Source organism: Solenopsis invicta, chromosome 5, assembly GCF_016802725.1.
Source record: "Solenopsis invicta isolate M01_SB chromosome 5, UNIL_Sinv_3.0, whole genome shotgun sequence".
NCBI lineage: Eukaryota > Metazoa > Arthropoda > Insecta > Hymenoptera > Formicidae > Solenopsis > Solenopsis invicta.
This window is the reverse complement of record NC_052668.1, coordinates 21,606,542-21,630,298: the sequence shown is the minus strand read 5'-3', so window position 1 is coordinate 21,630,298 and position 23,757 is coordinate 21,606,542. Positions and strand designations below refer to the sequence as shown.

The 23,757-nt window shown below is 37.9% G+C and overlaps 1 protein-coding gene across 2 annotated transcripts in view; it reads right to left on the bottom strand.

The window, feature by feature from the left end:
• Positions 1 to 6,051: 6,051 nt before the first annotated feature.
• LOC105195149 overlaps positions 6,052 to 23,757 on the bottom strand; it is a 32,995-nt gene continuing 15,289 nt past the window's right edge. For both annotated transcript variants that reach the window (XM_011160413.3, XM_039449988.1), the window contains one exon: positions 6,052 to 22,939. In XM_011160413.3, the coding sequence (XP_011158715.1) occupies positions 19,435 to 22,890 (3,456 nt within the window). In that variant the 5' untranslated portion in view covers positions 22,891 to 22,939 and the 3' untranslated portion in view covers positions 6,052 to 19,434. The remainder of the gene's footprint in view (positions 22,940 to 23,757) is intronic.

The window sequence follows — 23,757 nt, the reverse complement described above, 5'->3', positions numbered from 1 at the left end:
ACTTTTATTGTCTTGCGACAACAAGCGGCGTTGATGATTATTACTTAAGTGACGTAAGCGATACTGCATGGCGCGGTTTGCGTCACGGAGAATTGTTAATCAAGTTTTAGGATATTTATTACAAAATGTCCGTCATAGTGCGCTACGAAAAATGAGTCATAAATCGATCTGTGCACTATTATGCACGCAACTTGATGTAATATTTTTAACAATATAAAACAAGTACATAGAATAGAAGTACTGACCTCGGTCTTGACTAAGCTTCACGACGACGTGCTTGAGGAGGTTGAAATTACAAGCAGAATTTACCTGAGGTGTAGCTGCTACGAGCGACGAGCGAGAACTGAATCTGTTTGAATCTGAGTCTAAGACAAGCTTAGTTTCTTGAGCAGCAAGGGATTTTCTTTTAACAACAAAATTCTCTGTAGGCATGACAAAACAAATATTGTATTAGTTAAGGTATTTGTGACTAAAAGTTACAAGTTTCAAAAGAAAAAAAGAATAGTCAAACACAATAGCCGAAAAAGAACAAAAAAAAATGTAATTGATGTATAACGTAGAATCTATTATCGGATTGGAAATTTTATTTGTCAGCAACGTTCTGAGAAAGATTAAAGTGATGAACTTTATTCTATTTCCTAGAAGATAATTTTTCTTATTTTTACGTTCTTTTCCTTGTTTAATAAATTTTTGATTCTTTGAAAGTATGTTATCTGTTGAATCTTGATAAGTAAGTTAGAATAAAAAAAGAAAGAATTAACTTTAAACAAATTAAAATTTATTAATAATTATATTAATATCAAAGTTAGACTTAATAATAAAGAAATTTTTAAATTAGAAAAATTTTCAAGATTTAAAAAAAATCTTGTACTTGTTGAAAATTATTAATATTAAACAAAATAAACTTTTTTTTTGTTGTAAAAATTTATGCATTTAAAATAATTTTAATGGATTTTTGAACCATAATTATTTCTTCTATTATATAATAACATTTCAAAGTATACTTTCTAAAGAAAAAGCAGACTTTTTTCAAAAAGTGTTCGAAGAATATGTCTCTTTGTGTTTTAGACATCTTTTTTCCTTTTAAATTATATAAATTTCATTGAAAAAGTCATACAATTAGCGTAATATATAATATTGAATAGAGCAAAAGAGGGCCTTTTCTCAGGTCAAATATGTACGCCAAAGGAAAAAACCATTTCCTTCAAGTCATCAGGTAAAATAATTATTTTCTTTGGATACAAAAAGACATAGAGCACAATTGCATTCCATGCATCATTTTACGTATACACTCGCATATTGTTATAATATAATGATTGTATTCTATGTACATTTCAAAAATTAAAAATTGAAAATTGAAACTATATAATGGAATTAAAATAAAGAAAAGTTTTTAAGAAGAATTTTTAGAAAATTTGTAGACTGAAAATGTTTCCTTATGAAAACTTCAAAAAGATTAAAATATTAAATGAAAGACACGCACAAATTGCAAACAAAACGTGCTATAAATAATAATAAATCAATGAGAATTATTACGTTGAATATTGAGGCATGTGACAAGCACGTCACCTCGTACTTATGTTTAACGTTAACTTTAAGTCCGCTATTAATCAAATGATATATACGAACTTAATTCTTCCGCGCGTATGTCCCATGAATATTGTATTGTCTGCGACGTCGGCTACGCGTTTGGCAAACCGAACACGCAAACGCGGTTTTACGCAAGATTCACGGTTTCTTCGTGACCGTCAAAACTGGGGAAACACCTCCGGGCATCGCAGGTCGATTATAAATCGTTTCTAATTATACGCCGACGATTACGCGTGCTCTGTCGTCATCCGGAGGCAGCGACGCCACTTTGGGTCGCGAATGGTCATTAATAACAATTGCACTTGTTGAGTTTAGACTAGTAATTTTGATTGATAACTATATAACTTGACCGGAATCAAGAAACGTTTTGAGAAAAAACACTTTGTATTGCGATGTAATTGTAAATCTTTTTTTTTGTGAAAAATAACATATTATTTAAAATTCTTAGTTAATGATAATCTTGGTATTGGCATCATTTATAATAATAAACTTTAATTATTATTAAATTTTAATAATTATTGTTATTAGAGTATAATTCTGTTTTAACTTCTCTCTCGTTTAAGAAAATATCTTAATTTCATTGTTCAAGGAAATATGTATGCGTCAGAAGAAAATACGTTTTCTTTTGACATATATTTCTTTGAACAATGAGAGAGTAATAAAGTCGTTTTGTATTTCTTTTGTTCTGCATATCTGAATAATAAACTTTTTCCACTAATAATAACCTATAAAATTATTTTCAGTTGTCTATAAATTAGTGAAGCTTAGTTTTATAGTAAAGTAACTCTAATATAGAAATGTTCTTTCTTCAAATTGAAAAGTATGATGAATATGGAAAGTACAACAAGATGTTCGTAAACATTTAGAATTAATATGAATGGTAGTTTTGCTCGTAAATATAATATATAGTAATATATAGTAATAAATAATTGAGATAAGATCTACATATACGCGATGAAATAAGAACTTCTGTTTTTTCTTGATTAAAAAAAATTTTTCTTAAAGAGGAAGTTTCCTTAATAATTACTCAATTACATTCTTCGAGATCACATTCGGTGATGAATGTACGTACATAATGCAGTTAAAAAGTAATTTGTAATCATTATCTCCACGAATGTTTCGACTTATATATTAGATGATATCGCATGTGCGTGTATTCGTAATGAGCTGCGCTGAACACTTGTCATACGGATTTATTCGATTCGTTACGAATGTTAAGCTATTTCATTAATCTGAATTTACTGGTATTATAATTATTGAAATGTTATTAATCGTAAGATAACATGGATGATGTTGCGTTATCTAAACTCTACAAAATCACCATTGACTCAATATTATTTTTATCGCGAGTCTTGCCAATCGTTGACGACATTGTCAAATACCGCGGCGAAGACTTTTTAGCTAAATGAATTTTTCATATCGAGTCTTCATTCGCTACGATAAACTATTGTGAAAGTAACGAGTTTACTAACTGAGATTGTGTACCGGTATCGATCCGCGGCTGCGATTGCAACACGACTCCGATATCCGTCTGGAGAATGCATCCTCTCACACGCTTCGTCGTGACGTGCATTCGCATGTCGCGGAGAATATTTTTTTCGTCTAGTATGCCGAATACATGGTTAATGAAACACGATAAGCGTGAGACTTGAGACGCACGAATTGTAGTTGTTGGTCGACGACATTAAACTTACTGGTGCTGTAGAACCGATTAATCCGTGAACAAATAACAATAAACCGCGAGCTAGCTGGCAACACTCGTTCGAAAGAATATGATTTAAGCTACATTTTAAAACACAAGAATTTATGATCAATGGATCCTACATTTATGTAGACATTCACAATGTTGCAAGTTTTGTCTAATAATTATTAAATCCTTAAAATTTTGAAAACGTTTTCTAATAATCATTATATTTACAAAATTTAAAAAATTTTTTCTTTTAATGAGAAATTTCTTGGTACATCAAATTTTAATATAAGCTTTTAGTATTAAAAATTTAATTACTTTGTTACAACATTCTTTAGCCTTCTGCAAAAAAAAAAATATTAAAAATTCTTTTGTATCAGAAAGACTGTAATTGGTAATAAGAGCAAATTTCGTGGATACTTGCAAATAATTGCGATTTCATTAAACAGTAAACGTCTTGCTTGTATATTTTGATATGAATTCTCCGAATATATTACTATTAGGCGTAAAAAATTATGTTTCGCAACATTTTGAAATCGCTGTCGATGATTTGCATATGTATACACGACTTATGATATACTTTACAATCGTATTTACCAAAGGAAAATGAGCCTGGGATATTTATTGGATTTACAGCCGTCTAGAATGTGCGATAAAGCAGTTGTAAAATTTGTTTACATTGTATAGCATTCGGTGTGGCAAGCTACATAAATGAGAAGCGTGATATGTACAGCTTTCGCAACAGTAATATAAAAGATTTTCAACGACGATAAACGTCGATAACGCGACAAGAGTTAGGCTCATTAATTATCCAAATATCACCCTAATTATTAATACAAATACGCGTTTTGTTAATTTCAAGTGTGTCGTGGTAGTTGATAATGTCTTTTCTAAATAATGTCACGCAGTTAAATTACATAATGATGTCACATTCCTATATTTTATCTCGGAAATATCGTAGATACTCGAAATTCTACAGCTTTCAGATAATACGTTGCATTTGGATAATAATCACAACGGAAATTACACGATGATAAGATTCTTAAAAGAAAGTACGTGCGCGCTCTGGTGCGCGTCTTCCGTCCGTCTCATTTCATTTCACCGATGCGAAACGATAATAAAAGTCGAAGTACAGTCGTTCCACAAAAATATAAACGTATAAATGTACGGATACAAATACAAAGCTAAACGTCATTACCATTGTGTTAACTCTCGGGATGTGACGCATGCGATTCCCCTGTTTATTTTCCGCTCGTTTTTCCAGTGGAACAACAAGCAACTTTGATTTCTCACGATGGATATCGAAAGAGATACGCGTCGCGACGCGCCTTCTCGCTGGAAGCACATCCAGTCGCGGTTAGGTCGGATATAATATTAGGTCAAAGGCTCGAGATGAAGATCAACCGGCAGGTGGTCACGTATTTATTTTACGATTGCGTAAATAATTACAGCGAGGCTTGCGTCCCGGGACTTTTCGCGGGAACTCCTCCAACGTTCGATCTCGTGATCAGCTCGGCAATTTTTCCTGATATCTAATAACAACAATGCCATCGATTTCTGCGACTATTTGTTGTATAACGTCATTGTGTCTGCTGCATTTTGTGTGTGCGCGTACGTAATCTAATTTTGCAAAAACATTTATCTCTCTGTTTATTTCTTTGTTTGCGTGCGGTAACGAGCGAATTCGACGTATCGGGCATGTTTTCCATCGCGCGCGGGTTTGCAGTTCGACGCACAAGATCGGAATTCTTCGCGCGTCATTGTGCCATTGATAAGATTCCTGGACTGAAGTAACGCGACCTGAAATGTACATGGGAAATGCTCCGGTGGAAATAAAACGCGTATCGTTTGAGGAAATTACGATTGTCGCTTTGACGACTCTCATAAGATAAATAAATAAATAAATAAATAAAATTTTATATTTCTCCTTTTAAATTAAAAAATATCTTCTCATAGACCCACAATATTTATTCTTTTAAACAGAGTATTACGTTATTGTATATTAATTATCTGAGCAATACACAATTAGAGTCATAACATTTTCCAAAATTCGTAATCAGTAAAAATTAATTTTTGTGTTAAATTATAGTTTCATGTAATTTATTTTGTGCAGAAGAAAACTACGACAGCGTTTTCTGTAAAAGGTCTGCCATGAGCGCAGTTTCCAAGATTATTATATAAAACAGGAAATGGTCTTCTATCGCGCGTTGCATCAAAGATTTAGAAAGGTATATAAAAAATGTAATTGTGTTTTGTTATGTAGGAGGTATAGGAGAGGAGATTATATTATTTGATTTTTATCATTAGCTATACAACATGGTAAAAATTGATCGTAATTATGACGCAATTGATTTGTCGATTAATATCTTTTTCCACCATTGTTACTTGTCAGTTTTATCAGGCGTGTGATTTATCGTTATTTTTATCGATATTCTTCTACTTTAATGTAGAGAAGTGCCATTTTATTTGATAACTGTTTACGTGCGTAGTATTATCATTTAGGTTAAACAAATTGTTATAATACAACAAATAATAATAACGAAACTTTATTTTCAGGAACACTCGCTGAAAACTCAATTTATTACACAAAATTCTGTCATGTTAATAGATCTATGTCATTTTTCTTTTAAATTCAGTATTTTTAGTAGTTGTCTTCTCGTTATTTTACATTTATTTTTTTCACTGCGATTCTTAATCTCCAGAATATGTATTCGAATTTCTTTTCAACATTTCTTGTAAAAATATGTTGGGGGGAGGATGAAAGAACAACAAGCTTAATGTTTGTTAGACTATATTATTGGACGTGTCCAACTATTCTCGGCTAACAAATAATATTTATCGACGAACAATCTCTATGAACTTACAATGTAATTTTGATTTTGAATATTTTGATTTTGAATTTCTCCTTCTCCTACGCCACTTTCTTTTCCCTCTCACACACTTTGTACCCTCAGTCGCTCGTCGGCGATCAGGCCAACGGGCCGCCCTCGAAAAAAATGCACGTGCACGAAGGAGAGAGATATACATATAAGTAAGGTGCAGAGATGCACGCGAAAGGAATTACCTCTATGACGAAATCGTCGTCACGATCGTACGTGAATTTCAAAAATATCTCTCGATCGAAGGTAAAAATACTTTTTTTGACACCAAAGCACAGCACACTCTCCGTCCATATCACATATCTAATTTGTGTAAAAGAAATAGCGGCCGTCGTTTTACGTATTAAATTTATTTACGTATCAAATATCTTGGTCTATATATCTCTCTATCGATTTGGCTTTTCAATTAAAATACTACATATGTCAAGTACAAATAGATTTGTATACGAGTTAAGGTTTCGAGTGACTGATATACAGTCTTTTACACAAATCAGTTACAGAAGACGCGTGCACTCTCTCGCAATAGTTTTTTTCATTCTAATTAATTTAATCATACACACATCATATTACTCTCAGTTCTTCATATATATATTTATATATTTATCTTTATATATATATATATATATATATATATATATATATATATATATATATATATATATATATATATATATATATATCTCACAGATATAGATACACAATAATTCTTAACCTCAGTTAGATCGTACTAAACTTACCGTTTGCCACTTCCTGAAAATATCAAAACGAAAACGTCATAGAGAATACGGTATAAACACTATAATTATATTATCGCATAAATATTTATAAATATATACGGTAGATGAAAGCATTATAATAGGAACGTTCGTTTTGCTGCTGCTGCTTCTTAACGCTAAATTACACTTAAGGTGGGAGGGGGGTGACGATTACCGTAATGAATCGATCGATATTGTTTACGAAACTCTCGTGTCACGTACAAAAGCTAACGTACGATATATCTGCGTGAGTCTTATCGATCTAAAACGTTGGCAGAATATTTGAAAACTAATTCGTCCTCGAGAAGAACTTTGGCAAAAATATACGACAGGACCCGTTAATGATGTGATTCGTCGTCCTTCGCAAAGATAGACACGCAATGTTGACGTCAATTCAACATTATAATGAAAATGAATTAAAATGATTACCCGATTGTTTTACGTTCCAAAATTATTAATGGAAAGTCCAAATGAAGAATCTAGAAAGATTTGCGTTCTAATCGTCACGAAAAGCGCTATGGCATCTGTTCTAGTTTGATTATGTTCATCACACATTTGCGTAGCAGTAAGTATTAGATAATACATGTTAAATCTTCGATGTACATTTATGCTTTTTTGACAACCAGACAAAATGATGTTCTGCAGTCGAAAGATAAGGCGGAAATTACTCGTCACACAGTTTCATCGTGCGATTACAGTCTTTTGATTTTATGCTTTTCGGTAAGTTTACACTTGTCAGTAGTGTAGCATTGCGTACACCTCGCAATAGCTATAGCCTGTAAAGTAATATAGAAAATTATGGTGACTCTTCTCGGCGGGTTTATGTACATATCCTAATTCACACACTCTGGTAAATATTTAATAATTCGTCGCGTGTAAGTATGTGTGTGTGTGTGTGTGTGTGTGTGTGTGTGTGTAGTATGTGTGTGTGTGTGTGTGTGTGTGTGTGTTCAACCCGATATCATCACACTTGTACTTTTTTCTTTGTTTACCCAGTAGACAAGTTTAATTATGCTATTCTCGTGGTCGGTCAAGGAAAGGAGGACCCTGAATCGTGATGCTTACGATCATATTAATTTATAAGTACCTATCGCCCTGTCGACTAGATTTCTCCTTGCGGTATCGCCCCGTCGATTTAATCTAATTTTGATTATCCTCGAAACTTACACATTGTACATGTACATGCGTTACGTATTACGTGTCTTAACTCTATATTATCCTCTTAAAATAATGCTTAATTTTACAACGTCGCGCACCGCGCACATGTACGACCGCGTCTGTATCGAATTGATAAGCGAAAGAAAAAAAAACACAGATTTTTAAAAAGTTAAGACAAATATCGCTTATAAAAGAAATGTTTAATTCTGAGATATTAAAATATTTTTACTCGTGTTACCGTTTCTGAAATACTTGAAAATATTTCAGTTTTATAATCGGTGTTTAGATTTAAAACATTTTAAGTACTTGAAAAACAAACAGAAATAAAACATTTTAACATCTTAAAGTTAAACACTTCTCTTTCGAGTGTTTCTAGGAATAGCACGTGAGACAAAATTAACGTAAGATCATATATATTTATGACCGTAGATATTTTACTATTTTTCAATCTCCACGTTTCTCGCTCCAAGTGTATTTTGCAATGAAATATTCAAGCAATTTTTATCTTCTCGACAGAACAATTAATTTTTATTCGAAATTGTTACGTAAAAAACAGTAATATCGTTTCGACAATACTACGCTTCTTTCGCTCACCAATTGAATGAGGTGTATCGATGTGTGCGCGCGCGAATAGGATACGGTTGGTCCAGTTCTATCCAACGTTGTTCGACGTAACGAGTCTACTTCGACCGGACTAACCTGACGTGTCGCTCGATAAAGCTCAATTTAGGAACCTAGGCGTTTACAATGTAATAGGAACTGAATTTTCTTCGCGCGACGCGAACCTTCGTCGCCGTCGTCGTCGATGCGCAAGGTCATCTTTGATAAACGCCCGCGATAACCGCGACGTTTCTTCACGCGAGCGCTCCACGCGCGTCATCTCCGCAGATGTCTGAGTAAAGATAAATTTGTAAAAATTCATTGCTGAGGTAGCCACGCGATTCCTGAGGACTGGTATTCCGTAGTTACGTCATCCGAACGTTATTACAATATCAGCAACATCTATACGGGGTGTTGAAGATAGTGGTTAGGAAATTTCCAAAGGCGCTCGTCTCAAGAAATCAAAGGAAGCAACAAAAATCAACTTATCGTTTTCTCGCGTTTCGATGACGTAATTTATTTTGCAGGAAAATTACTGCAAAATTATTATTTTATAAATTACTGAATCTTGTAAATTGATTTCTTGTAAAAGCAAAAATTGATGTAATTAAGATGATTTGAGGATACTCGCTCTCAAAAAACAAGTGTCTAATTTTAAAACATTAAAATTTAATTTTGCGTCTCCGTTTTCAAATACTTAAAAATGTTTTAGTTTCCAATGATGTTTAAAACACAAAAACGTTTAAAAAGTAATAAAACTAAAATTTAACAGTTTAAATATTTTAGTGTTTTAAACTCAAATACTATTTAAAGTTAAAATATTTTTAAAAAGCGGAGACAAAAATAAAACATTTTAATATCCTGGAATGAAACATTTCTTATTTGAGTATACAGCAGTTACGGCTATTTCAACTCAAAATTTAAATATTACTGCATTGTAAAATTTATTAAGCAATTTTTTCTTATTATTCTGGATATTTCGTGTGCGTACTGCAATAATTGGCGCTTGTAATTACGCTCCCATGGTCATTATTGTCTTAAGCTCATTGAAGTTTGAAGTAATTGCATATTCGAGTTTTCCGAGCTATTAATGGAAACAATCGATTAATTGTCGTTAATAAGCATCGTCTTACTACGAATCATTTAAGAAAAAAAACGAGAATAAAACGCAACTAAAGAAAACGTGTTAAATAAATTACCATCACTTCGCTCGGTGTCGTTCTTTGGGTGATTTTAATAATTATGCATTATTTACATGCATTGCTTTTTTATAATAAATACAGCTCAAGTTGATATGAGATAGTGATCATTATCGATATATAATATTTTGTCGATTTTTACTCATAAACGAGTTAAAATTCTTTTCTAAAAAAATTTTTTCTCTGTTATATACAAAAATATATTAATATTATTTTATTTTAATGTTTTTAATTTTAATGTTACTCAACAATTTTAAATTTATCCACAAAAGCTGAGAAATTTTTATTAATTTAAATTTATATCCGTATTTATATCCGTTTTTATATCTGTATGATAAATGATAATTATTTTTTAGAAAATCAAAATGTACTTTCGACCTTCATCGAATTAAGATTCCATTAAGATAAAAAATTAATCAAGATAAATATTGAATTAATTAAAAAAAATCGTTTCCGATTTATCTCGGTTTATCTCTCGATAAAAATTTACGATACATATATTCGCGCAATGAAATCTCAAACAAATTTCCACCCTCCGCAAGTTTCCCAAAGTTTAACTCTCGCCATTATATTACTTTTTCTTCTTTAAAAAGAAGAGCTAAAAAACGCGACACGTGTCACACAAGGGCCCGCCCCTGGAGTCTCTATGTTCCTCTCACGTGGCTCAACCCTAATTTTACGAATTCCGCGGTGTTTTATAAACTTTTTTTTTAACGCCAGTTCTTCACGATCGACGCGTTTCACCCATCTGGCATCGTCAGTCGTTGCGAAAGGGGCCGTGCAGACCTAACAATAGCGAATACACGCTAAGCCGACGGCGGTGCAAGATGGGGAGATAGAGAAGCGAAATCTTATAAAGGATTTCCAAAATATTGTGTAAATCGGCTAGGAGGGGAGGGGGGAGGGAGACGTGCCAGCTGAAAATTTGGGGTGAAATCCGTTGAAATGGGGAAAACGCGTACGCGCACCCGGCACGTGGACACAGCGCTAAATAAATAAAGGGTTGTGTGCGCGAGGCATATTCACCTCCCTTGCCATTGAGGGTGCATACAGACGCACGACCGCACAATGCTCCCGTTTTCAACCCTTCGATTCCCGTTTCGCGGATTCTCCGCTTTCACCCTTCTCGTGAAATCGCTCGGCTGGAAACGCGGTGGTGCGACTCGCGACGCGAGTTCGAGAAATCGTGAAAGGGTTCCTCCACGCCACGCCGGGACAACTGTTTTTGATTCTTTTCTTCTCACTTTTTTTTGCATGATATCGAAGGGTTTGCTTGGTAAATCGCGGTACAGCATTCACGAAGTATCGACGTCCCCGCTTCACTATTGTTCTGAATTTACGATGGATCGCGTCAAACTTATTCGACGATGAATTCGGAGTTAAGGATCAATGTTTCAGCTAAACATTTACTATACAAAAGTTATCGAAATTTAAAAACCGCTTCTAAGATTTATTTTTTACAACAACAAAACATTTTAATATACTTTCTCATCAAATTTGCAAATAAATATAAAAAGCTTTTTCATCATAAAAAACAAAAGCAAACAGAACATTAAATAACTTTTAAACCACCAAAGGAATTGTGCTCAAATTTTACGTACATAGTCAAACGTAGTAATAGAACAATCTTTAAACTTTTTATATTTTTGGCGATGCTTGAGATGTGACATTATAATATATATTCATAAGGTTGAATTGCCGGACAGAATTGAAATATGAACGCGGATTTTAATCGTCTTTTTTATACTTTAAATATACAGTTTTATTTGATCGTTAATCATAATGTATTTTATAAATCAGAAATCTAAAAATAATTCTTTCTTCAGATTGTAAAGTCTAATCAGTTAATGATTTTGGATTACGAAATTGATTACGATAATTATTTTCGATACGATTATTTATTCTCAAGGATAACGATATCGTACACGGTTGTTTGCGATAATTTTTTCGTTTACGCAATTAAGATTTCATAGTCCGTTGAATTTAATAACAAACGTTGAAACGACTCAATATTTATCATTGTCCGTTCTTAATTAATTATCGCTCAATTGTAAAAATACCACTAATTGCAAACTGATTACCAGAAATTAATTGAATAAAGAATCGAGCAACAGAATGCGAAATCTACACAAGAAACGCGAAAGTGACGAAATTATGGATTTCATCTCTGCATGAATAGAGTCTATTGAAAAAAATAAATTGTGTCTTAGAAATGCTATAAATTTGTTACGAGGCATGCGACGTAAACAGTATTGATTAATTGCTTTCAGTTTCCTTGAAACTGTTATAAATAACTTCGATGCTGGATTTTCTTCTTCAAATTAGATCTTGCGTCTTCAATCGCGAGGTTTTTACGAGGTTCTTTTCTCCGCGGGGAAAAGCATTTCATCGACCTTCGTTTCTAATTGTGTGGATTTCTTTGATCGTCCAAAACGTCGATTGCGGCCGCGGAGAAGTTTCAGAACGGAGAAAAGGATGCGGATACGACAGCGGGGGTGGACAGCCGTCGCGATGGTGGTGGTGATGGTTATAACGGCGGTGGTGAAATTATTACTGGAGAATAAAATTTCTTTGGCGAAAGGCGATAGGGAAGGAACGTGAACGCGGAGGGGTAGGATTGCGAAACGGCCAGTCCAAGTAGGAGCGAAGGGCGGAATTGAGAGGGGGAGGCTTTGATAATTGCAATCCACTTCCTCGGGATATAAGCTGCGGTGGTTGATGAGGTAAGGGAAACAGGATGGATCGTATTGGATAAATGAAGGGGCGAATGGTTCGATACCTTTTTCTGAAATTTGCTTTGGATCTTGGTTTGGCGGTCCTTTTGTAAATAAATGACGAGGAAACAAAACGATCACGATTATTGTATTCGACGAGGGTAGAACGCGGCATGGGAAACGAAAGACGGAATGGCGGTCGTCTGAAAGTAAGCTGGAGAGCGGCTTGTAAATTTTAAGATTCGAGTTTTAGAGAAGCGCATCTCGCGCTGTAGAAACTTGCTTGTTTTTTTCAATATAATCAGGGTGTGTCAAAATCTTTAATGTTGAAAGTAGGAATTAATATACAAATGTGTTTAACGACCAAGATATACATTAAAATTTGACTCTAATGAAATTTTTTCAAATACTTTTATAATTTTTGTATAATATGAATCATTATAATAACTGAATTAAATATTTTATATTAAAAATATTTTAACAAAGTGAACGTATTTAACCCTTGCAAATGTTATACCTTTAGGAATATGATTCATTCCTTCTCGCCGAAAGGTAAAGCGAGATCCGGTAAGATCAGTGAGATCCACGAATCAACATCCTCGAGTTTTTTATCGCGCGATAACGAACGATAACGAAATACTCTCCATCTTTTGTCTACACGGGCAAAGAACGTCACCCTCGAGCAACGTTTCCTCCGTCATTTTCGGGGCTCTTGGAAACCGCAAGATATTATTGATTTTTATACACATCCCCGTCACACTAAGGACGTCGACGTGTGTGTCCGTGGGTGGACATCCGTTTTTCGAGCGTGTGCACGCGCGTACGTCTGTGTGTTTACGTAGAGACGCAGGGGTGGGCTAGGGCCTGTGTGTCATTTACTCATCGGTCGGTCGTCGCTCGGTGCGAGAGGGACGACGAGTCCTTCCGCCTTCCCTTTTCAAACCGACTCGACTCCACCATCAAGCGAAAGGAAAACTTTTATGTGGCGCAAGCGCCTTCGTCTCCCATCGACTTTGTGTGTTTCCTTCTGATTGAAAACCGTCGTACCCGCTTTTCCTTTCGTTCGTCCTTTCCGTTCGATAGCTCTCTGCTATCGGAACGGAAAATAATGTCCGTCGTTGATTATAGACTATGAAATTCTCAATAAGCAATTTTTGATATTAAACAATAATTTTTCCTTTTTTTTACACTTTGAATAAAGCATAGCTCAAATGTTATACAATTACAGAGCAGAACATAATACGTTTATTTAAATTTTAAAATTAGCGATGAGTGTGTAATTGATTTTTTTTTCATATACCATATATTGGAATTTTTCTTAATGACATACATATTCTTCAAATATGTAACATTTTCTAAATGATTTCATTATTAAAAATATTTAATGCGACATAATTAAAACCTTGTTGTTTTAACTTTCTATTTAATTTGTGTAAAACAAGGTAAAAAAGTTACATTCAATAAATACTATTTTTTTCTCTGTTGAAACTTCCACTTTCAAATGAACAAAAAATACTCCGAGGGGCGCGTGTAATTTGTCAAATTTAACTTGTTTGAGATATCATTTGTCACTGGTGGTAAAAAGGCACCCTAGGAACGACACCCTTAAAAAACAAAAACCGATGAGTTGGCGGCAGTCTAACAGCCGCCCATCAAACTCTGAATCGGGTAACTTGATATCTTAAAACGAGCGTGTGAAGCCGATGTAATTCTGGTGAGTTCGAATTTCGATGCTTCGATAGAGATACGAGAATAATCTCTGTATTTATTGGTGAAACAAACACCGTTCTTAACATGAAATACGTTCTCCCCCGGTTGCAGTATCGATAATTGCTGAAATCATAAACAAAAAAATTGTGCAGATCGACTAAAAGTATGAAACATATTGCACGAAGGACGAAAAAAATAAAGCGAGGGAACGAAAATGAAAGAAAGACGAAAATAAATTTTTATTCATAAGTTTTCTTCGATCACACGTATATAAATAAATAATTGCGAGAACTCGGGCGCGCGTGTACTTAAAAAAAAATATAAAATAACAAAAATAATATGTGTCTTTTATCGTTTCACGCAGTCTTATATATATATAAAAAAAAAATATGCGATTGGTCTAACGACAAAAATCGATTATGCTGGTAATCGAGATTAATGTCGTCTTGATTACATCGTGTGACTAGATCAGGTATAGGAATTTGTAAATCGCTTCCAAAATGACTAGACATGCTAATTAATTCCCCTAATTTCACGAAATATACATTCTATATCGTATGCACTTGTCAAAAGCGCGTACGATAGTACGTCCCCGTTGTTATCGTACACGGATTACACGGTGTACACTTAGGTGTATACGTAAATTCATGCTCGTATCGTTCACATACGAAATACACTTAACCTACGACCTTCTTAATTTAATTAATAATATATATATTAATGAACAATATATATATATATATATATACTTTGCATAATTTTGTTTGGTTTACGGGTAAAATTTTGATTTTGCGCTCAATTACGTTACGAAGGCAATGCTGATTTTGGGCATGCGAGCCGTTAAGATTTCTCTCGGAACTTTATTATAATCTCCCCTCTTACTCTCTTTGGTTTCGACATGCGTCGACATTCGTGGTTAACTGATACAATTAGCGATCGTCCGGAACTCCAAATTGTAAGACATATTGTAGGTTGAGAAAAAAGTTAATTGGATATCAATATCGATGTGAATGAAACTAATTTTCAGTTTCCCATAACGATGAGTAATTGTTTTGAACAAATAAGACTTTGGTGCTCGATAAAGAGGACGATAGTCATATTTCCATTCGAGAGAATTCAACATTACACAGTGAAATTTTTTAAATTAAACCATATCCTTAAAAATGATAAAAGTAATATTTGTCTAATAATCATCCTTGTCGTCAGATTGTTTGGCATTCAATGATATTTCGATCTGTCAAATATATCTGAATTTTTCTCTGATATTTTATATCCGATGACCGTTGTGCCTCTCGCATCGAAAAGCGCCAAAGAAGAATTACTTCGTATCCGTCACGATCGCTTGACTTCCCCGACGTCGTCCGGATTTTGTCATTCATCCCTCTGCGCGTGCCCTCTCCTCCTTTCGAATAATTAAATTCGGCATCCCCGGCGCGTAACGCGTTATGCGCACGGGCCATTAAGTGCACAATACGCGTATCTGCATCGGACACAATTAAGAGCGGGGTCGAGGTAGAGCCGTTTTGCATGGACGTACGCGTTTCGCGTGTCACCGCGCGCGTCGCGCACGTGGGGTAAGAAAAATAGACGAACCCAGGGCAAAGCGGGGGTAGGAGCGCGAAGGGTGGGACGCCGTGTTCTTCCCTCACCCCATCCCGGGTCGTTTCGTTCTCGAAAGTTTTTCGGAAAAATCCCCGCCAAGGTCGCGACCTCTTTCCTCCTCTCTGACCTTCTCGCCAGAGGGGGGGACCAGATGGTGGTGGCCCATTTTGTCCGGGCCCGTCTCGCCGGCACGACAATGCCGGCTAAAAATTCGTTTTTCCCCAACGAAATTCGCTCCTTCTCCCTCCGTCCAGCGACCGCTTCCACTTCTTCCTTTTCCATTTTTCTCTCTTTCTCTCTCTCTCTGTCCCTCTCATTCCTACTCCCTCGATGGATTTGCGTAATGGCCGATTGCCTCTCTCCTCCCCTAAGTCATATTAATGCACGCGTGTGCGCATACTAATTCAGACGAATTTTCGGCAATGCCCGGCATCGATGTATGCGTGTGCTCCGTTAAATGACGCGGTTCTCGAATTTCAGCTGCGTGCGCGCGCGCGGGGAAAACTTTTATGGCCCCTGAGACAAAAACCGGCTCGTGCCATGGAAATCGTCCCGGAATAAATCATTGCCGTCTCTGACAGCGCCGAATTCGCATTACCAGAACGCGACGAGCGCCGAATGTCGCATTTCAGTGGGAAGCGATCCGTGTTATTTATCGCTTTGCATGTTACTTCTTGACAGCAGTCGGAGCGATCTCCTTTTACGGAGCGTAATTTATATTTTCGCATGTGTTTTTCCGTCAACCTAAATTTTTAGCATTTTATCACGCAATTGCAAAGTCAATTATCATACCGATAATTCATTAATTAAACACGTAGTTTTGCATTTGTCCAATTTCTTAAAATATGTATAAGTATAATTATTTCCGAAAATACATGTAAATTAATTCACATTTGATTCTGAGTCTAATCACAAAATATCTCCTTTTCGTCATGCTGCACCACGATTTTATGCTATACTTGTTTTTAGGAGATTTTTCCAAATTAGTTAAATAGCGGATAAAATCTGCTAAAATTTTGTCTCTGACAATTTTTTGGAAAAAAATATTTGCACTCCAAATATTGCTCGGTAAGTAAAGAGAGCGTGATTGCACTGAGTAAGCAGAGTTATTATTTTACGATAGAGCAAGGGCAGCGCGTCGCGTGGGCGGAAATGCATCGTGCATGTTTGTTCATCGTGGAGGGATGGGCACACCGGTGTGCTACGTGAAACGCGTTTGGGAAGCTAGGCAATTCAGAACGGCTGCACGCCCAGCTATCGAGAGTGTGGTCATTGCGGCAACAGCTGTTCTTTCGAGCAATTCTTTCGATCGAACTCGAGCGTTGACGAAGAAATCGTTGAAAATTTTGCGCAATATTCGTATGAATATTCTATTGAGATTCATGTCAATTTTTTATCGATCGCAATTTGCATTTTCATTTATTTAATCTTTACGACAATCTCTAAGCCAGTATTTAAATATTTCAATCGTTTCCTCTTTTTCTTCCTGGAAACTTTTTAGAGGGGCACGATACTGTAAAATTATCTTTAAAACCACATTAAACTTTATATTTTGCGTCATGTAACAGTCATGTCTATAATGGATTTCGTGATAAATATTTATGGCACATTTCCGTGAAATAATTCCGCAGCTATTCGCGACTCAAGGAAAAGACTCGCAATTGCGACGTTACTTGGGGAAGAGATCGGCTATTACACGTCACGATCGAGAGAGACAGTACACCTGACAGAAACCACATTTATTATAATCGTAACAGATCGGCCCGTCCATACATTTTTGGATATATATCTTATCGAGACCTGCGTGGTAACGAGGAAGTTCGCGGGTAACGCGTTTTCTCAAGCTGCAAAGGCACGAGGTTCGAAACAGCTTTCAAGGAGGAACTTTTATTTCGGACTGGACGTGTCCGCGGCATTTACCGACTAGGCTAGGTAACTCTTAGTTAAATAATCCGAGTGTGCTATATAGTTTTCGTATGTAGCTCATACTTCTATAAATCGGGGGGGGGGGAGCGTTCGTCGAATATTCGAATAGATCGAGCTTGGTCGTTTCGCGACCCCGTCGCCCAAGACGGTCGGGCGAGGAAGGGGCCGATCGTTATATTGATATATCCGCGGTATATTTATGAGACGCGCATTATATCTCATTATAAGTTAAAAATTATTTAAAGTCTATGTAATGCGTTGGCTGTGTATACGATTGTACTTTTTGTTGCGGGTTATACTGTGTCCACCCCTGAGTTGGTTGGCGATTCTCTCTCTCGGCACATTGATACCCCATTACCTCCGTTATCGTTTTTGTCATGCCCTCGTCCTCTTGGCTGCACACGTCGCGACGATAATTAGCGTTAGGTCACGTCTAATTAGCGCCGCCAGACGGTCTCTCGGAGTCTAGCGTATTCTATTTGTGTATGATAAATATCTCTCTAAATTTTCCCTATCTCTGAGAAAACTCTCTTCTTATTCACGTAAATATACAATATATATTTATATATAAAATATTGACTAGAACCGTCGCGAAAGAAAAAGTCGAAAAAGTCGAAAAGACGGTGAATGGATTTAGTGCCAATCGAATGCTCGCTCTTATCTTGCGTAATTTTTTTTTTCTTTTTGGTTCACTTGTGCGGAAGCAAAATCGATGCTAAAGCAAGAGAAATAAACGAAATAAAATGCGGAGCAAAGAGAGTAGAAGCTTCTTGATATCAAGGAGCCTATCGCGTTTAAAATAGGAACTTTGTCGATCACCCGTTCGTGTTTTAATTAGTTACGATTAAGTATTTACAAGAGTATATAACGAGTATGTTCCCTATGTATATACTTAGAACAATAATAACAATCTCGTTTTGTTATTTTTCTCGGAGGTTTTCCCTTCCGAAGGAGATCGTTTCGGTTAGCTAAATTCGTCGCCTTCGAGAACTATTTCAAAATAAAATACGTGTAAACGAGTCCCACTCCTTGTTGCTTCAGAACGATCTCCTTGTGTTTCGAGCATGCAAGTTAGTAATGTATTAGAAAATATGTGAAGCAATCTTGCGTCCCGGCGAGCTGTTTGAGACGAAATACCACCAGGTGGGATTATTCTTTTGCAAAGATAATATTGTAATTGAAATACGCGGATTTTAAATCGATTAATGCCTAAGAAAATAATTTAAAAACTTCCTTCTATTTATAATAATTACTTTCTCAAACATTGAATGGCTTTAAAATCATTTTTCACGTGATACAAAATTAGCTTCAAAGAAAAAGAATAATCTCGTCTGTCCGGTATCGTGTCAATTCGACTATTTTGATCTTGTTTTATTAATTTGCAACATGGAACCGGAGGACTCACTTAATCAATAATAGGAAAACCTGTAAAAATCGCTAGAGATACGTAAAAATTAGTGGAACGTCAAAGTATTATAATGCAAATAACACTTGCCGTCTGGCTGCTCGTCTTACATGATAAATAGGAACCGATACCACGTGCTCGGGTCGCAGATGCAGATGCTGCCGCTCTCCCAAGATGCTGACGCGAGGTAATATGATCGCGATTTAAACTCAGGCGGGGGTGAGAGTGAAGGAGGCGGTGAGGACATTGCTGATTCTGGACTTGACCGGCAAGTAGACCAGAGCCGGCGCGAATCTCTTCGCCGAACTAGACTCGGCGCCCATCTGCATCAAATCCTGCTCCTCGATCAGGAACGGCTGCATGATAGTCTTGTCGGGATTCGAATTCATATCCTGCGGCATCGCGTAACAGGCCGGCATCTTCTGCTTGTTCGCCACGTCTTTCAAGGTCTTGCTGAGCTCGGCGATCACGCTTTCCGTCGGATCGCCTATCGTTTTATGATCCTTCCGCACGTGCTTCTTGATGCGATTCAGATTCGTCGTTGCGTAGCCGCACTGGGCGCACTTGTACACGCCCTGAGGTGTCACCTGCACCGCGGTGTCATCCTGCCGCTGGTTTTTTGCAGGTTCAATAACATTTCGATCGGTTTGAGGACTGTATCCCACACAATCTTCTTTTGTATCCAAATCAGTTCTTTCCTTGACGTCGCTCGCCTTAACGTCAATGTCCGATCTAAAATTATTCATGAGAGGATGATGGAACTGCGACAACAGAGAGGGAATTTGATGCTTGGCGAGTAGATGTTGATTAAGCAGCTCCGGCTGATGGAAGTCGTGCGAGCATATTGGGCATTGCAACGCTCGATCCCCCTCGAGATTCTCTTGAGGATTCACGTGGGATCGTTCGTGAAGAAAGAGAAAAGGTAGCACAGGCGTCGTAAAGTTGCAATAACCGCAGCGATAGTTCTTTAATTGATGCTCCTCGGATGAGGAACCAAGAAGATTGGACAGCATCTGATTTCCCAAGCTCGTGTAATCGACAGGCTTGACCTGATGGGTGACTTCGAACCCATTGGGAATTTTTAGGTTTGATGTTTGCTGCGTGTTCTTCGTCGAAGCGATGCTTCTGCCGCTGGTTCTGGACGTCGCTTGATACTGCTGCTCCATTTCGCGCCATTTGTCGATCCCTGCTTTGCCGTGGTCGCCCATCAGGTGAGCCTTCAGCCACTTGATGCTGCGGAACCTTCGACTGCAGATCGGACATACCTCGGTGAAATGAGTAAAGTATCTATGACTGAGATCACCCAATTGCTCCGGTTTCAGCGTCGAGTCCTCGGCATTGGGAACGTCATAGGATTCTTGCTTGTTCGACGCCGATCCCGACGACGTGTTCTCGTCGACAATCCCATGGGTGTTGTGCTTGTGGACTCGCAGAAAATATTTGCTGCACAGCTCTTTATTGCAGATGTTGCAGATGACTCCGCCAATCTGCGCGCCGTTCTCGATCTCGATGCCGTGCATCCGCTGCATGTGCGTCTTCATGAAGTACTTGTTGCACAGCTCCTTGTTGCAAATCTCACAGTAGCTCGACGTGGGGGTCAGTGACGACACCTTCTTCTCTGTCATCGTCGTCGTTTGGCCGCTCGGAGTCTGACTGGTCGGCGTCGAACTGGCGGAAGAGGCGATTACCGTTGGCGGAAGTGTCGGCAGAGTAATAGCGGTGGACACGATGGGTTGATGCTCCTCGCTAATGTGTCTCCTCAGGGCGTCTTGACTAGGATAATCCTTCTCACAGAGAGTGCAGAAAACGGTCGAAATAACCGTGGGTGACTTCTGTGGCGACGACGTGGTTTCATCACCGACGACACCGTGTTCGGTTGCCATGTGAACGCGCAGGGCCGACCTCGAATCGCATTCTCTACTACAGACGGCGCAGGATAATCCCTTACCAGAATCCAGGCCATTCAGTTGCATAATCATCGTCTGCAGCTTCTGAAGGTCCTCTGATATCGTGTCAGTGCGCTGATCAGAGTTATTCAGATCGTATTCTTGTTTCGGCGACCCGCGTTCTTCACTTTCGTGCAACTTCCTGCAATGCGCTTGATACAGGTCAATCGTTTGGAAACGAATATCGCAGGATTTGCACTCGTACTCCTCGCCGCTGCGATCGTTGGATTCCGTCCCGGTGGCGGCTTCAGACACGATCAAGTTTAACGGACTTGTTTGCACCTGGTGCCAAGTGGTGACGGCTGTGCCAGGATTGCTGGGCGATCTCTCAGTGTCCTGCACGACGATGCCGTGCCGTTTCATTTTATGCGTGCGCAGAAAATATTTGTTACAGTACTCCTTGCAGCATATCTCGCAGAACGCCTCGGGATTCAAAACTCCCAGGCGGCGTAGAAGGTCGGCGCTGAAACCGGAATCGCGCGCTTGCTGGATAGATTGGGGCGATAGGTGCCTCGGGGCCGGCATAAAGGTCGCATCCTCCTGTTCGACGCCGTATTCCTGCTTCATGAACGCCTCCATACCGCTGGGGCTGTCGCGCGGCGTCACTCGATCATCCTCACTTTGCGACACAGAGATCTGCTGACCGTCTAACTGCTGATCTATCGGCGAGTCGTTGTGCGTTTTTGGTTTATGCTTCTTCGCGGAATCTTCGTTGCGGAAACGCTTCTGCGGCGGAGTCGAGGGCGACTCCAGTTTTACGCTCGCGTTACCTGCATGAAAATTTGTGACAGCAAACACGTTGCCGCCGGAGATATTGAGAGATTCCGTGGTTGGCGTCGGCGAGTCAACATAGATCCCGTGTTTGTTGGCCTTGTGCGTCTTCAGGAAGTATTTGTTGCAAAACTCTTTGTTGCACATGTCACAATACGCGTCCGGATTGAAGATCTTGACCGGCACAGGACCAAGGGAGGATCTAGGGAGCTGAGGATCGGCAAGGGGAAAATTTGGCAAGGGTAGGTACTGCGCGAGGGTGCCCGGAAAAGTCGAGAGCGCCTGAAGGTGATTGGTCATCGTGACGATCTGATTGACCGGGCCCGACCACGATTCATCGCTCTGCGGCTGCATCTGCGTCTGCGATTGCACGTGCTGCTGGCTGCTGGACGCCAGCCACGTGGACGCGAAGTTCTTAACGCTTAAAAGGCTAACAGGACTTTCGTTAGTCGGGTCCAGCTGCTGCGCCGGCTCTACCTTGATAGAGACAGCTGGCGTCACCTGACTCGCGCCACCGTGCTCGCCGTCCACGTGGACATTGAGCGTCTCGCCGCTGTCGAAGAGCCGGCCGCAGTGCTGGCAACGGAACTCGTTGTTCAGATTCTCGTCTTTCGATGACGGCGAGTGGTGATGGTGATGGTGGTAGTGGTGGTGGTGTTGTTGGTGGTGATGGTCGTTGCTCAGCAACGGCGATCGCGACGACGGCTTACCTTCGAGGTCCTCGTCCTCACGCTTGTCCTCGCGCGCATCCTCGTGCAAGCCCGCGAGGCCAGACGAGACTCTTACCGGGGTGGTCTGTTTCCGACGCTTTTTCGGCCCGGCGTCAGCGGAATCACTGCGAACGCGCTTCCAGACGTCGCGTTCGCCGCAGCTCGAACCGTCGCTGTCCAGCTCCGTCATCTCCGCCGCCGTCGTGGGCTCGTACGACGATGTCATGCTCGATGACATCTCGGTAGATCTCACGCGACCAGCCCGTTCTTCCTCAGATGTTGCCCGTCTATCAAAAAACAGATAAATTTTTCGCGTTTAAAAAATTATAAAAAACGATCTTGATAAAGTTTTTTTTTGTGAAACAAACTCATGAAACTAACAGTTTTCTATAAAGCTTGTCTTTTACCTCTTTCTTCAACGTAGCTTCGAAATAAATACGGATGAGAATTATTTTGATGTAATATATATCAAAAATAGACAACCATAACGGCCTGTGTGTAATTATTATTATACGTTTTGAATTTTGTATAAAATAATTGTGAAATATTCTTATATTTGCGTATTATTCTTTTAATCGTTGGAAGTTTCATTTTTATAGGTATTATTACTGTAAGATTAATAATAATCTTATATTTATAGCTCTATCAATTATGAAAAAATTTAATATAAATTATAATAATTTTAAATATCAATAGTAATATTTTAAGATATTAATAATAAAAATAAAATAAATATTTTTTATGCAGTAAATGCAATCATAATTGTAAATAATACAACTATTTTTTTATATTTGTTTACTATTTACGTACTAGGTAATAATAACTAAAAACTATAATTTACATGGTTGAAGCAACGATAAAGATAGTACCGAAAATGAGTATGAATTATAGTTAAATTATAATTGCAACCATTTTTTCAGTGCGCAAGACTTAAAATTTGTACATACAATCTACATGTTTATAAAAAAGTTTGTCAATCCTTAAGTTAGATCTTTTATTATTATCTCTTTTAATAATTTAATTAACGCTCAGGCCTGAGAAAGCGTTATACAAAGGATGATTTTCAAGATAAATATAAATTCTCCGAATGTTGTCTCGCGAGCGC